We start from the raw sequence: 15,638 nt of genomic DNA on the forward strand, positions 1-15,638 counted from the left end.
CAAATCGTTAAATGCTGTACTTAGGGTCATGTGACTCATTAGCAACTGAGCTTGTTCAATTCAAAGCCGATTTCTGGCCTCATCTTAGCTCATCGCTTTTAAACTTCTGATGCTACTTACTAGTCCTTCCTCCTTTGAAATTGTCCTTTATCTCAGTATCTGGTACAGTTGATTCTCCTTATTTAAAGACTACTTGCTTAAATTTGAGACTCCCAGACTTGGGGCACTCTCACATACATTCCCAGAGATGCACGGAGCAGGGAAAAATGTGAGTCCCCTGATGCACAAGTTCCCAGCCGAGGTCAAACAAGGCAACGCCGCCTTCTTGTTGCAGCTCTTCTACTGTAAACAAGTGTTCCCTTTGCGGTCTCTTTAGAGCCACATTTGTTGAATTTTTGTTCTTTCTGTTGGTAATTGTGCTGTTTAAAATGGCCCTCCAACATCCTGCTAACGTGCTGTCTAGCGTTTCTAAGTGCAGGAAGGCTTTCATGCTTCTAACGGAGAAAAAGCGTGTTAGATTGGCTTCCTTCAGGCCTGAGTTGTAGTGCTGTCGGCTGTGAGTTCAGTGTGAGTGAATCGACCCTATACATTAAACAAGGCATCATAAAACAGAAGCGCACACAAGACAAGGTTAGGTGAAGTGAGCTGAAAATGTCATGGCCCTATTCCTGCATTTCCCCTGGAGCAGCGGTTCCGTATCCGCTCAGAGTTCATGGTAACTTTATGAACAGAACTGCGGCAAATAAGGAGAATCGACTCTTCCACTCTCTACTGGTTTCCCTCCTTCCTTTCTGAGTCTATACCGTTGCCCTTCTTTTCCTCCATAGCACTTATCACCGCCTAACTGAATTGTGTGGATTTTCTGTTTCCTACCCATTAGAAATGTAGGCTCCACGAGGGCAGGGGTATTTCCTTTTTATTGTGGTAAGAATACTTAACACGAGATCCAGTTTCTTAACACATTTTTAAGCGTACGATACAGCAGTATTAACCTTAGACACAGTACTGTACAGCTGATCTACAGAAATGAATCGTCTTGTAGAACTGAAATTTTCTACCTGTTGAACCACAACCTTCAATTTTTCCCTCCCCCCAGCCTCTGGCAACATCCATTCAACTTTCTGCTTCTCTGTGTTTGACTCTCTTTTATATATGTGTGTGTGTGTGTGTGTGTGTGTGTGTGGAATACATACCTCTTGTAAGTGGAATCCTGCAGTATTTGTCCTGTGACTGCCTTATTTCACTGAGCATGATATCCTCAAAGTTCATCCATATGTTTGCATACAGCACAATTTCCTTCCTTTTTTTATGCTAAATAACATTTCGTTGTAAATGGCAGGGATTTTTGACTGTTTTGTTCACTGCTGTGTTCCCAGAGCACTGTGGGTGTTTAATAAATATTTGCTGAATGAATGAATGAATGAATGAACGAGACCTAGGAGACCATATGATAGTGAAGATTCAAAGTGGTAAGTCAGAGATGGAGCTGGGAATTATATCTGCAACCACCTCGAAGGCAGCTCTAGCAGGTTTTGATTGTGTTACTGGGGTGGGGGTGGGCTTTAAAATTTTATCTAAGAATACACTAATTGGATTATAAAAGTTTCTATCTTTCAGCTGCAACTCAACTCAAACAGAAAGAGGGATTTTATTGGCTCCTAGAAGTGAAAAGTTTAAGGGGAGTAGTTAAGGCACAGGTAGATCTGGGACTCGGCACCTCATTCTCTGTCCCTCCCCCTGACTCTGGTGTCCCCTGAAGTGGCCTTGCTCTGAGGCATTGGCCTCATCTCTCTTGGAGGTGGACCACAGCACCGCCAGGCTGACCCTGCAACCTGACTAGAGGTTCTGTCTCTTTCAAACAGGATCAACTAAAAGTTCTCTCATTGAGTCTCACTGGCTCTGATTAGGACATGGGCCCATCTCTCAGCCAGTGACTGTGGCCAGGGAAATGAGGCACTCTAATTGGCCAGGCCTGGTCACATGCCCACCTCTGAAGGTAGGAGGGGTGGAGTCTCCTCTCACCTGACTGCGACAGGAGAAGGTGCTTTACTGGAAGAATGGGAATGGATATTGAACGCCTGGCACAGCAAATGTCAACCAGGGAGCCATCTCAGTGCCCAGGATGTTACTATCTCTCGAAAATTTGTAGCAGAAATAGCAGATACCTTTCTGTTCAAGTAAGACTCAACTATAATGATAGTTATCACATATGCAATGGTATTATTTGTCAACATTAATGTTAGGTACTTTATACATAGCATTTCCCTTGTCTCCTCCACACCCTCCAGTTACTTGTTATTAGCCCACAGAATGGCTGTACAGATTAGGCTCAGAGAGGTTTACTCAGTTGCCCGAGGCCATTCAGCTAGGCAATGACCCCCATGTCCACTAGTTTCCAAAACCTGTACTTTTCCTTCATCAGCACGTAGCCCTGAAACAGGGGCACATCCATAGGCAGATAATCTGATCTTTTCTCAGGCCCTACTGGCCATCATAGAACCTTCTGAGCTAGACTGGCTGTCAACACTTGAGCAAAAAATCTTTTTCCCCTAATCCCTGCCCATCTTTCTGTGGAACATAACAATTACTTTGCTTTAATGTCCTTGGATGAGCTACAACTCTGAAAGGGCAAGAGGGACCTAGTTTGGAGCCTAAAGATGATCCATAATTCTAAGGTAAACAGTTTCGCCCTGTCCCAGACTCTGTGTTCCCTATTAGGGAACAGGCCTGCGGCCCAGAGAACAGTCACTGGTCTCTGAAGTCAGGCTTTGTTTGGTTTTCATTTGTTTTTGCTGTTCAGAACATAGCTCACTCTTAGACGGTTTTCAAAGGGACCTTTTGAACTAATGACTAATTATAGCGTACCACCTGGGAGCTTATTGGAATCCAGATGTCTGGGCCCTCCCCTCCCCCACAGGCTCAGATCTGTGGGGCAGGGTCCAACATACGTCCTTTAATAAGCTCCCTGTAGTTTTGTTACATCATAGTGGCGATGCTAGGTAAGTGGATCTTATACCTAGCATGCATTTAAATACCTTTATTAACTTCCTAGGGATAGAAACATATCCAGCAATTGCATGCCCACTAAACAAGAGGTTTAAAATTCATGGTATATATATGAAACCCACTTTAGTCCACAGATGTAACTGTTTTAGTTGACCATACAAAAAACACTATGTTGTTTGGCTTGAACTTGGATTTGCCTTTGTTGAGAAAGAGGATACTGTCTTCGGTTGTCCCACCCTTCTATTATCTGCACTTGCTACTTTACATATTTATGTTACAGGCTTCTGAAAGTAAGTGAATTTCCACACTGGGAAATAATTGGAGAGACAGGAGAGCAGAAAAGCCAACTGATTTCCCAAAGTGAGAGGAAATCCTTGGGGCGATTGGGGAGGCAAGAGCTTGCATCCTTGCCTAACCAAATCACACAAATGTTTCCTATATCAAGAAGTGGAATTAGCCTCTTTCAAATAACTTATGAAATCGGCTGTGGTCTGGGGACGGCAGCTCACAAGCTCTGGACCCGTCTCCCTCTGCTGAAGCTCCTTCATCCACTACTCTGCACCTGCCCTATTGCAGACAAAAATTTCATATCTGTATCCTAGTGGGGAGCCCATCCCTCGAGTGGAATACATGGAGGAAGAAAAGAAAACTTGGGGGACGGTGTTCAGGACCCTGAAGTCCTTGTATAAAACCCATGCTTGCTACGAGCACAATCACATTTTCCCACTTCTGGAAAAGTACTGTGGCTTCCACGAAGACAACATCCCCCAGCTGGAAGATGTCTCTCAATTTCTGCAGAGTAAGTCCTCCTCAGGGTCAAAAGATTAGGAGGGTGGGGTGAGAAGGGGAATAGAAGTAAATTCAGGTGAGTGTGGGTGTGTTTGTGCTGATGCGGGCAGGTTGAGTCTCTCAGGAAAAGCAGAATTGCACTGCCGGGCTCTGCCTCCCCTCGAGCTGCCACTGCTAGTCCGGTCTCATCCAAGAGAAACCGTTAGGCAAGGATTTTGCATAGCTATGTTCCTGGAAAGTATTTTATTTTTTATACTCAAAGTCCAGGGTACCTAGTCAGGGTTCTCCTTACAGCTCCGGCTGTCTTACAAGCTGGCTGCAGTGTGTATTTGTGTAAGAAATGTTGGGGAAGGAATAAATTAGGGGTTTGGGATTAATAGACACACATTACTATATATAAAATAGATGAACAACAAAGACCTACTGTGCAGCACAGGGAACTGTATTCAATTTCTTGTAATAACATATAATGGAAAAGGATCTGAAAAAAATACATATGTGTATGTATATGTATAACTGAATCACTTTCAGGTACTGTGCACCTGAAACTAATATTGTGAACCAACTACACTTCAGTAAAAAACAAAATTAAAAAAAATGAAATGTGCTATTTGTACCAAGAGACCTGAGCTCTAAGTCCATGCATCTGGTATGAATCCTGCTCTGACCCTCTCTGGTTGGGAGAGCCTTCCTCAGTTTAGTCATCTGTCCAATGGAGACGGTCAGCCTTTTTAGCCTTTCTCATAGGGAAATTGTGAGAATGAAATGAGGTCGTGAATGTGAAGGCGTAGTGCTATGCACTAGGTACAGTGGGTGCTCACTGAATTTGGGCTGAATTGGAATCTGAGTAACTCAGAGGGTAAATGTTACTGGGTTGATGGGCTTCTGCCCACCATTTCCAGGGGAGATAAGTATTTCTCTTTCTGCCAGGAGGTGTTAATTCAGCAAAATCAATATAGTCAGCTAACACATATTAAACACCTACTGTGTGCCAGAGAAAATGAGGGAAAGTAGGAAGACTGACCACAGGCTTATAGAAATAAAGAGTTTTCTATGCCTCTGAGCTATGCGGAGATGGCATGGCCAGCTCGGGGGCAAGAAGCCAGGGAAACTACCCAGCATGGGAGGGGAGTGGGAGCTGAATCCCTTCCATTTAGAGTCTTTACTTCTCAGATAAAGTGAGGAGTGGGGCCCAAGCAGATCAAACTTCAGCCTGAAGGTCTAGGGCACATAAGCGGAGGGGCAATGGGGTCTTAAAGACATTCTTTGGCTGATAACTCATGTTGCTGTGGCCAATAACAAGAATAAAACAATAATACTAGCAGCTGGGGAGGTACAGAGTAGTAATTAAGGAAACAGACTCTGAAGCCAGACTGCTGGTAGCTATGACCTTGGGCAAGAGCCTCAACCTCTGTATGTCTCAGCTTCTCCATCTGTAAACTAAAGCTAATGAGAGCATCTACCCCCGAGAGTTATTACGAGGATTCATTAGTATATATAAGGTGCTTAGAACAGTGTCTGACATATGGCAGGTATTATTAGTGTTAGCTGTTTTTATCATCATGATCACTGTTATTACTCTACCAAGTGTGAAACAAATTGAGAGACAGATAGAGGAACCAGAGAGATGGGTGGTCAAAACATCAGCTTTATCACTGATAAAAGCTATTTGGAGAATGTGGTATAGATGTGCAGGCAAAATGGACTTCCTCATAGTTCACCCCTCGATTCGGTAACCTTACTTGCCAATTCACTGGCACAGTGTGTCGCCCACTGCCTGACCAAGAGCAGACCAGAATGTGCTCCCGTGTAGACAGTGAAGAGAGAAAGGGCAGAAAGGATTAAACTGAGAATGTTCATTTCCTCTTCTCAGATGCTTCCATCAGAGAAGGCTCTGCTCCTCATGGGGTAGTCTGTGGGAAGCACATACAGAAAAGCTGGAAGTGCTCCTTTCATACTCTTCCCTCCTGGGAAGTGGAGTGCGAATTCCCTCCACACTCTGGAAACACGAGAAGTAGGGAATAAGTGGTCCCCCCTAACAAACATTAATGAAAGCTAAATTTATTGGATGTTTCAAATGTACTAGGCTCTGTGTTCAGTACTTTATGTTTATTAGCTCTTCTCATTCTCACAATAACCCTAAGAAATATCCGTCCACATTTTGCAGATGAGAAAACTGAGGCTCAGAGAAGTGAAGTTATTTGAACCAAATCACTCAGCTAGAAAATACTGGGGCATAGACTTGAAGCCAGTTCTGCTTGGCTATCCACGCCCATGCTCCTGGACAACTGAGGGTACTGCTTCCATACCTAAAGGTTTTCAGGCTTTCAGTGATGAGGCGTTGAATTTTCTTCTCCTTTGCTTCCCAGCTTGCACTGGTTTCCGCCTCCGACCTGTGGCTGGCCTGCTTTCCTCTCGGGATTTCTTGGGTGGCCTGGCCTTTCGAGTCTTTCACTGCACTCAGTACATCAGACATGGGTCCAAGCCCATGTATACACCTGAACCGTGAGTACTGTCCTGCTACTAGTTGCCAGCCACAGTGAGTCCATCTCTCCCTGCTCCAGGAATAAGGTTTGGGTTCACCGTGGGCGGGTCCACAGGACCGGTTGCCTGGATTGTTTGATGATAGTACTAAGAGAGAAACTCATCTCTTCTGGGGAGTTCCTCTGTCCAGACTGTACTGATTTGAGATTTGGGCATCTTGTGAATCAAAGAGTCAGATCTGCTCTGAATGAGAGAATGAGAATTCAGATTGCAAAGAAACTGCAGAAGTCAGAACTACAAAGGTCCAAAGGAGAAGAGGAAGAAGGGATGGCCAGGCTATTTCAACACCTCCTGAAGATAAACATCTGTGTGATTCTAATCTCTCTTTGCCAAGATTGTGTCTCAGTTGGTGGTAGAAAATGACTGGCCGTTATGCTTCTTACTTTTAGCCACCTTCTGACTAGAGATAGAACTTAAGCAATTTATATAAAAAGTCAGCAGGACACCCAAAATGATCTTTTTCTGCCCACAAAGTTCATTACTATAAATCAGAAAAGACATGTTCCTAATAAACCTGGCACATAAAGTGTTAAATAAATGTACGTTTTCTTCTCTGACTCCAGAATATTATTACTATTATTACTATTACTATTATTTAGTTCCCATGCCAAAAGCAGACCAGAATGTGCTCCTGTGTGGACAGTGAAGAGAGAAAGGGTAGAAAGGGTTAAACTGAGAATGGATTTCCTCTTCTATTCTCAAATACTTCCATCAGAGAAGGCACTGCTCCTCATGGGGTAGACTGTGGGAAGCACACAGAGAAAAGCTGGCAGTGCTCCTTTCATACTCTTCCCTCCTGGGAGGTGGAGTGCAGATTCCCTCCCTGAGCATACTGTATTTGCCCAGGGATGTCAGTACCAAGGAGAAGACTTGGGATGGGGCACAGCTGACCCACAGCTCGCTCAGGTGTACGAGAGGATGCCCATTGGCTCTTCTGTTCTGCATCCTACCGAGCATACAGCTGAGACCCCCTGGCTGCTGTGCCTGCCCTTTCCCTTACTTTTCTTTCCCCTTCTTCCTTTTCTCTTGTACTTTGTCTCAACTGATCCCAGGCTTCACATGCCACTTATTCTTAGGAATGAGGTGGCAAGAGTGAGTGAGTTGCTTCCTTTCTTCCTGCACACTTCTCACATAGAAAGACCGAGTCCAGCATGGCGGATAACCCTCCTCCCCTCCCAGCTCTGTGCTTTCTGTTTTTCAGTGACATCTGCCATGAGCTGTTGGGACATGTACCCTTGTTTTCAGATCGCAGCTTTGCCCAGTTTTCTCAGGTGAGGAACTGATCTCTTTAGCTTTCTAGTTACAGGGTTGAGACCTGGATTGCTCACATAAGTTAAGTCCATGGAGGGGCCCTCCCATCCTCTGTAATGGTAGAAATCATGTACAATTCTGTGATCTCATCCCAGATGGGTATGTGGTCCTGTGGAGATGACTAATTACCAGTTCCACAGACTACAGGGTGGAATGGGTGAATCGGTCATCTTCTAGATTACATGTGTATTATTGATTTAGCTAATCTCACTTGTTCTACCAGGTGGAGTTTAAAAGCCTTTTCATCCATGAAAGCTTCCCTGATCCCCATGCAGAAGTAACCTCACCTTCTTCCAAGTTCTCCTGGCACTTCTCCCCTCCTCTTTAGGGACTTTGCCACTTCCTGCCTTGTCAGGCAGTCATCCTGGTATACACTTTAATTAAGTAAGATGGCATCAGCCAAGAATCCAATGCTGATAGTCTGACTCAGAGTTGGCAAAAAATAAAGAGCCAGTTGCCTTGCCACCCTCATCAAAGCAGCAGGCTAGGCTTTGATCATCTATCACAGTGGTGAGCAGGCTCAAAAATGCTTTTTGGATGAATGAAAGAATCCCCCTAGTGCTCTCCTGGCACTGAGAGGCAGCCTCAAACCATGGCTGGGTAGCTGGGATGGTCGAAGAACTGAATGGTGCAGTTGTGTAGCACAGGGCAAGTTGCCAGTCCACCAGGTGCCTCAGTCACCACAGATGTGGGTCAGTAAGAAGCCCTCCCTGGTAATCGTCTTCCCTCAAGGAAGAATAACGACCAAGTGGAATGACCCATGAGCAACTGCTGGGCCAAGTATGAATTTCAGAGTAATGAGATTATGTGTGAATTTCATAAGCATTTTCCCTCATCTGAAAGAAATAAGTATTTTACACTGTTGAATGAAGAGGCTACAACTTAACAGCAGAAACAAACAGAAAGCTGAATTAACTGCTTGCTAAGCAAGGAAGAATAGTACTTACTAGATGCAACCTCTTCAAACAATGAAAATGGTTGCTTTTACGTGGGTTTTTGGGAATTGTGAAGTTCGGAGATTTTTGGACTTTTAGCAGTGGGAGTGTTTAGAAGTTAAGTGAACTTTTAATTGTGGAAGTATCACCACTGGACTGAGGCTACTGCTGACCAGCTGACTCTCAGAAGTGTGATTCCTGTTGCTAAGATGTCACTGATTGTTTGAGGTAGCTTTAAAACCAGGATTAGTTACTATGAACCCCCCGCCCCACCAAAAATCAGTATTTTTCCTTGGGGAAGAGGAACTTCCTATTCTCATTACAGAAGTTATTCTGCCCAGTCAGAGGCTAAGTGACCGTCCCCCTCAAGCTGTTTCCATTTTGGGGATCTCCCCAGAGGAGGGGACAGGTACCTGAGTCAGTAGCTACTGGAGTCACTGGTGTTCACGGTTGCAACTTTGACCTGGCCAGTCCCAAGGCAAAAAATCATTTTGAAAGTTCCCTGAGCACATTCCTTTTGGATCTAAAAGCAGGACTTCCTTCCCACTGGAGTGCAGCGTGGAGGGGGGATGAAACACTTTGGGCCCCTTGTTTTAGGCAAGATCTCGGTTCACAAATAATGGTGACTGTGAGCACAGGGCACTGTTTCAAAACTTGGATTTATCAATGGCTTCTGTTAGACTCAGGACTGTGGCATGTCTGGGCAAGGTGGGTGGAGCAGAGATGGGGAAGGGGTAGGAGAGTGGAGCCAGGCTAAGTCAGTGTCTGAATTTGGTTCACTCTAAATCAGACAGCATTTTCTCAGCATGTGATGGGCTGGGCCCAGGGAGGGATGCAGAGGTGAAGACCGTGTAGCTTCTCACTTCAAAGTGGCCCAGTGTGGGTGGACCTGGCGACTGTCATGCTAATGAAGTAAGCCAGAAAACGAAAAAAAAATACCATACGGTATTGCTTATATGTGGAATCTAAAAAAGGGAAACAAATGAACTCACTTACAAAACAGACATAGAAAACAAACTGATGGTTACCAGCAGGGAAAGGGGGTGGGGAGGGATAAATTGGGAGTTTGGGGTTTTCAGATACCAACTACTATATATAAAATAGATAAACAACAAGGTCCTACTGTATAGCACAGGGAACTATATTTAATATTTTGTAATAGCCTATAATGAAAAAGAATATGAAAAGGACTACATATATATAAAACTGAGTCACTATGCTATATACCAGAAAGTAACATAACTTTGTAAATCTACTATACCTCAATTAAAAAAACAAAGTAGGCCTGGTCCTTAGTCCTTCTCTCTGTCTACACCAGTTCCTTTGGTTATCTCATCCAATCTCATGGCTTTAAATACTGTCTCTACTCTGATGATAAACACATTTATATCTCTAGCCCAGACTTCAGTCCCAAAATTCAGACTTCCATATCCACTTGGATGTCCAATAGACTTCTCATCCTGTCCAAAACGGAGTTCCTCACCTTCCACTCAAACCTTCTCCAGCCACAGCTCTCACTGTGTTAGTTCATGGCAATTCTACCCTTCCAGTTGCTCAAACCTAAAGCATTATTGACTCCTTTCTGACAAGCTCCACAATCAGTCTTTCATAAAATTCTATGTGTAGAATCTATGGCCCATCACATCCCCTGCTACCGACCTCATCTCAGCCCGCTTGCTTGTCACGCTGATGACAGCAGTCGTCTCCTAACTGGTCTTTAAGCCTCTACCCTTGACCTGCTACAGTCTATTCTCATACAACAGCCAGAGTGAATCTTTGATGACACAAATCAGATCTTGCCACCTCTCTGCTCAAAATCCTGCAGTGGCTCCCCATTTCACTGAGAGGATAATCCTAAGCCCTAAAATAGCCAAGAAAGTCCTACATGATTGACCTCCAGATCCCTCTTTGAAAACACCTGCTGTCCCCCACCCCTTACTCTGCTCTAACCACAGTGGTCCTTCCCTGTTACTTCAACCAGCCAACACTGCTCTTCCTTAAAGAGATTTTTCATGGGCTGTACACTTGGCCTATACAATGCTCTTCCCTCCTTTCCAATGATGCTTACCCTGGAACCTTATTTAAAATCCCAGCCTCCGCACCCCCACCCCACTTTCCTGGCACTCTTAGTTCTCCCTTGTCCCTTTCTCCTTTTGTTTCTTCTTTCCAAAGAACTTACCACCTTCTAACATACCTATGTGTATGCTTACTAATTACTGTCTCTACCCACTTAAATGTAAACACCATGAGGTCAAAGGTCTTTATCCATTTGGTACCCTGCCTGCCACATGGAAGGCACTGAATAAGTATTTTTGGAATGAATGACTGCATATAGTAGGAAAGAAATGTATATATTTGTATATATAAACTTTATCTGATACAAGGCAGGCTGGAGCAAATGCTGTGAAAGAGACAGACCACAAGGGGAATTTTGCATTTGGAGCTACAATGAGAGGTGGTCCATGACATTCCAAATGCTCTAGCTACGTATATACCTGGACAGCTACCAAGCATCTCTGCAGGTCTCCTGTGGTGTCTTCAGGGTACATCTTTGAGTCTCATCTAGTGTTCCAGGAATGTTCCACTTGAACTATGGAAGAATAACCACTGAGCCAGAGTCAAGAGATGAAGCTTTAGACACAACCTACTGTGTAAGCTTGACCAGATTGTCTCCCTTCTCTGTGCCTCAGTTTTCTCATCTGCAAAGTGAATACAAAGGACCAAGTGATGGAGAAAGGCTTCCCTCATTCTAGAGATCTGTGATTCTATGATATGTGGTCAGGGAAGACTAGACAGAACAATCAGAGTTTATCTGGGCCCTTCTCAAGGCATCTAACCACCCATCCCCTTCCTGTGGTCAAGTACAAGGTTGGAACTGAGGGTAACAGTTGGAGGTCAGCAGATCCCAGCCATGCCAGTGACTTTGTTTCTCCACAATTACAGGAAATTGGCCTTGCCTCTCTGGGTGCACCTGACGACTATGTGGAGAAACTTGCAACGGTAAGTTCCCTCTCTCCTTGGTGCACAGTGGGAGTGCCTCAGGTCTCTGAAGCTTTGCTTCTTCCCTAAAAGCCAGGTCCTTTGGGGAAAAAATCAGAATGCCCTCAGTTATGTTTGCACAAGTGACATTTCACATCTTGAACAGATGTCTACATGTAATGTTAAATAGGGTGTCTTGAAAACACCAGCAGGCTAGAGTGATAGTCCTTGAGAACCACTTGTGGCAAGTATCTGGATTCACAGCTTCAAAGACAGAATATTTACTCTCTACCCCTGCACTGGAGCCAGCATTTCTCCTTTCTCAGACACAAGGTAGAAATGAGGGTGGGCTTTCCCCTTCTAACTGAACACTTCCTTCTCCCCAGTGAAAATGATGACACTCATGGAAGCGATGGAGGCAGCAACTCTGCACAGCAGGGACTTTCCTTCCCACAGACCTCTTTCCAACTTGAGAGCATCCCTCCCCAGGCTCTAAACCACATTTCTTAGAATGTGCTCAGCTTGGAGGATGAGAAATAAAACTTTATAATGGAATTAGGGAATGCAGATGAATAGAAATATATCCTTAAGATGTGTCAGTTTAGAAGTTTATGAATTCAGTTTATCAGAAGGCCCCAAACTCCTGGATTCCTTCTCACTGACCAGCTGCTCTGAGACCTTGGGCAAGTAGTTTTTGCTTCCTCATCTCTAAAAACAGGTACAATCGTTTATATACTACCCATCTCAAAGGGATATCATGAAGGTCTCGAGGGCCTAAAGAGTTAAATTTGTGTGAATGTGAGTTTTTAAGTGCCAGGTGCTGTAGTGATGCAAAAAGCAACTTTCCTAGAACCAGCAGAGCTTGAAAGTATCTCTCACTTGTAAGAAGAAAATAAACTCAGAGCATCGTGTGACCTGCTGTAATAATGATAAAATATTCATCACCAATCTAACTTTAAAGAAAAATCTTATTATTGATATACTGAGCTAGGAACAGTCTTGGGGTCCCTGCTCGGCCGCTGAGTTGCTGTGTCACTGTATGCATGTTGCTTGACCTCTCTGAGCTAAAGATTTCCCATCTGTATGTGAGGAGGACAGACTGACTGAGTTCTGACAGCCTTCCCAGGTTTAACATTCTCTAGTGCAATAAACAGACTTTTAACTAGAAATCCACCCCTAATTGTCCAAGACTGTGACTCTTTCCAGCAGCTAACTGGGTCTTGGCATTCTCTTAGCCCTGTTCAGTAGGGTGATGTCAGAATTCCAGGACCATATTTCTCAGGTCATTTATCTAGGACATGTTGGACTGAGAGCTATTGAAAGAAAAGGATTTGGTTATTTGGGACGATAAGTGAAGTGACTGACAGGGTTTTAACAGACTGTTGGATGATTGGGATATTGAAGAATAACCTCTGAACTGAGAACGAACTCTGAGTCCAAAAAAAGGAAGCAGGCAACTCCATATGATGAAGTGTACCGTGGGCAAGTTACTTACGGGCAGGGTTGAGTGGATGACGAGCCAGAGGCATTCACAGCCACACTCTGTGCCATTAAAAGGGTACAGGGGGATTTAAAGAGGCCAAAGCTAAAGACAGAATCTGACTACTAAGGGAGATGCATGCCCACACCGACAGGAACCAGGGTTTTTCCCTCCCCCTGGCGGGAGGGTGTCTCATGATCATTATTCTTTGCGGGCCGTTAACCATCTGCATCAGCAAAAGGCATTCTTCCAGTTTTCATACCAGATGAAGGGAAAAGTATAAGTCAAAGGGGAACTTACCTGGTCTGGGTGCATTCCTTGTGAGTAGGCTAGAGCTCAAGTCATGAAGAAAGGGGAGGGGGTTGGACTGCGGGCCTAAGGTGGAGCCGACAAAATGCAGTCAGTGTGGTTCAGCCGCACACAGATGGAAGGCCCCCTCGTTGATTCTATCACGACCCAATCCCCTACCTCCCACTGCAGAGCCTGATGGGGTTGTCTGGTAAGTCTAGCCAACTTAGGGGAACATCTCGATGCCACAGAGAAGAAAGCAAAAGGGGTGGAGGAGTTCCTGCCAGAGAGAGTCACTTGTTGGAGGTACCCTTTCGGGGCTTCTTCAGTACTCCTCCACTGCTTCCCATCACATCTTGCATTCAGCCAACTCTTGATTCACCAGGTGACTTGATAAGGTAAGATGTAGGACACAAAACATGACCCCAGGTCATGATGATTCAGAGAACAGACCTGCACAAACTCTCACCTGGGCAGTCCTGTCCTTGGCCCTGTGTCATCTGCTGCCTTTCCCTTCCTTGGGGTGTGCTTTCAACTTAACTTTCCATTTCAGATTTACTGGTTTACTGTGGAGTTTGGTCTCTGCAAACAAGGAGACTCCATAAAGGCATATGGTGCTGGGCTCCTGTCATCCTTTGGTGAATTGCAGGTATGACCCTAACAGGAACCAAGGATGGATCTGAATTCAGTGGGTACAGCAGCCCATTCTTCTCTTTGTGCCTTTGAAACCCACTTACATCCACTTTGAGATTCAAGTTGCGGGCTTTTTCCTCAAGTGATTTATCTCTTAGCGTCTGTGATTTGGTCAAGACTGTGGGTGTTAGAGGTAGAAATTAAGCTGCAAGTACATGGGTCACCAGGAAGAGGGGTCTCCTGAGCCCAGGGTTGAACTGTGCATCAGGATGTATGCAAATACACACCAGAAAATGGGGTTGGCTCACAACTGTATTGATCATCTTCCTTGAAAATGGTTGAGATAAAATACTCCTTTCTATCTTGATGTTGGCTTTAGATGAGCTGTGAAGGTTATCTAGCAGATGCAAAATAATTTAGTTTACTGCATTTGGGCTGGGACGTGGAGGGAATCAGGATGAGATGGGAGGGGATGCACAAATGGCCTATGGGATGTGGCAGGAACTGCCATCCCTGATTTAACCATGAAATTTTCCACTTGGGGCTGCAGTACTGCCTGTCAGGCAAGCCGGAGCTCCTTCCTCTGGAACTGGAGAAGACAGCTGTGCAGAAGTACACAGTCACAGAGTTCCAGCCCCTGTATTACGTGGCTGAGAGTTTTAATGATGCCAAGGAGAAAGTGAGGTGAGGGGGTGACCAAGGTGGGTCGGCAGCTCTTGGGACCTCCTGATGTGGATCTAGTGCCACTGATCTGTGGGTGGTTAGCCAGGAGAGTGCATTCCAAGACCGACAGCAACAGCATGCATCAGACAGAGTTATCTCCCCAGCCTCCCCTCCCTTGTCCCTTTCCACGTTCTGTTGGGAGAAGTTCCTCCGTGGGACCCGACCCCTATTTCATAGCTTATTGGCTGAACATACTGACCCCTGAAAACAGCTCTGCCACCTGACCCCAGCTCTTTGCAGCCACCAAGTCTGTGGACTGAACCCTCCTACGTACAGGGTGGCCACAGAGGTCCCCCTACCAAACCAGTCCTAGAAGTCTCTTAAGCTGGGTAACTCCCTTGTTCACTTTATCCTCCTAGATACCTGCATAACTTGCTCCTTCACACCTTCATCCATGTTCAACCTCTGTGTTTCTTTCTCTGACCAACCTATTTAATATCTCTACCCATCCCTGCCCGCCAGTGCTCCTTCCCTCTTTCTGTGATTTATTTGTCTCTTTAGCACTTATCAGTGTCTAAAATCTTACACGATTTAAAGTCCATGAGGAAAGGGATTTTTGTCCTTTCTATTTCTCGCTCTTTCTCCAGCCCCTAGGACAGGGCCTGACACATTGTAGGCACTCAGTTAGTAATTGGCAAATGAGCCAGTCTCAGAAGCAGCTCAAAAAGAGGCTGATGGAGTGGTACCTGGACTCTGAGACTTGGCTTTCTGAGACGATGGCCCTGCCATTAACCTGCTTGAGCAACTCTGCCTCCAGCAGGAGATAGGCCAGGAAGAGGGTCTACCTGGGCAAGGCAACCATGATACCATTTTTTACCACTTCAATTTTTCTATCTTATCAATGTTGGATAATAGACATAAGGCATATCAGCTCTGGGACCCTATGAAGCTGGGCATGTCAGCTTTCGATGCTTTGGGCGTAGGTAATAAAAAGTAAAATGCTCGCCCAC

General features: G+C 45.0%; 1 protein-coding gene and 1 long non-coding RNA gene across 2 annotated transcripts in view; one reads left to right on the top strand and one right to left on the bottom strand.

Annotated features, from left to right (window-relative positions):
* LOC116667695 overlaps positions 1–15,638 on the bottom strand; it is a 299,877-nt gene that overhangs the window by 54,575 nt on the left and 229,664 nt on the right. The window lies entirely within an intron of this gene.
* The window catches only part of PAH (phenylalanine hydroxylase), a 63,476-nt gene that overhangs the window by 43,256 nt on the left and 4,582 nt on the right, over positions 1–15,638 (top strand). Inside the window, exons 6-11 of the mRNA XM_006195317.3 lie at positions 3,609–3,805; positions 6,165–6,300; positions 7,541–7,610; positions 11,529–11,585; positions 13,886–13,981; positions 14,516–14,649. Of these exons, the coding sequence (XP_006195379.1) occupies positions 3,609–3,805; positions 6,165–6,300; positions 7,541–7,610; positions 11,529–11,585; positions 13,886–13,981; positions 14,516–14,649 (690 nt within the window). The remainder of the gene's footprint in view (positions 1–3,608; positions 3,806–6,164; positions 6,301–7,540; positions 7,611–11,528; positions 11,586–13,885; positions 13,982–14,515; positions 14,650–15,638) is intronic.

The sequence above is a fragment of the Camelus ferus genome, chromosome 12 (assembly GCF_009834535.1).
Source record: "Camelus ferus isolate YT-003-E chromosome 12, BCGSAC_Cfer_1.0, whole genome shotgun sequence".
NCBI classification, from domain to species: Eukaryota; Metazoa; Chordata; class Mammalia; order Artiodactyla; family Camelidae; genus Camelus; species Camelus ferus.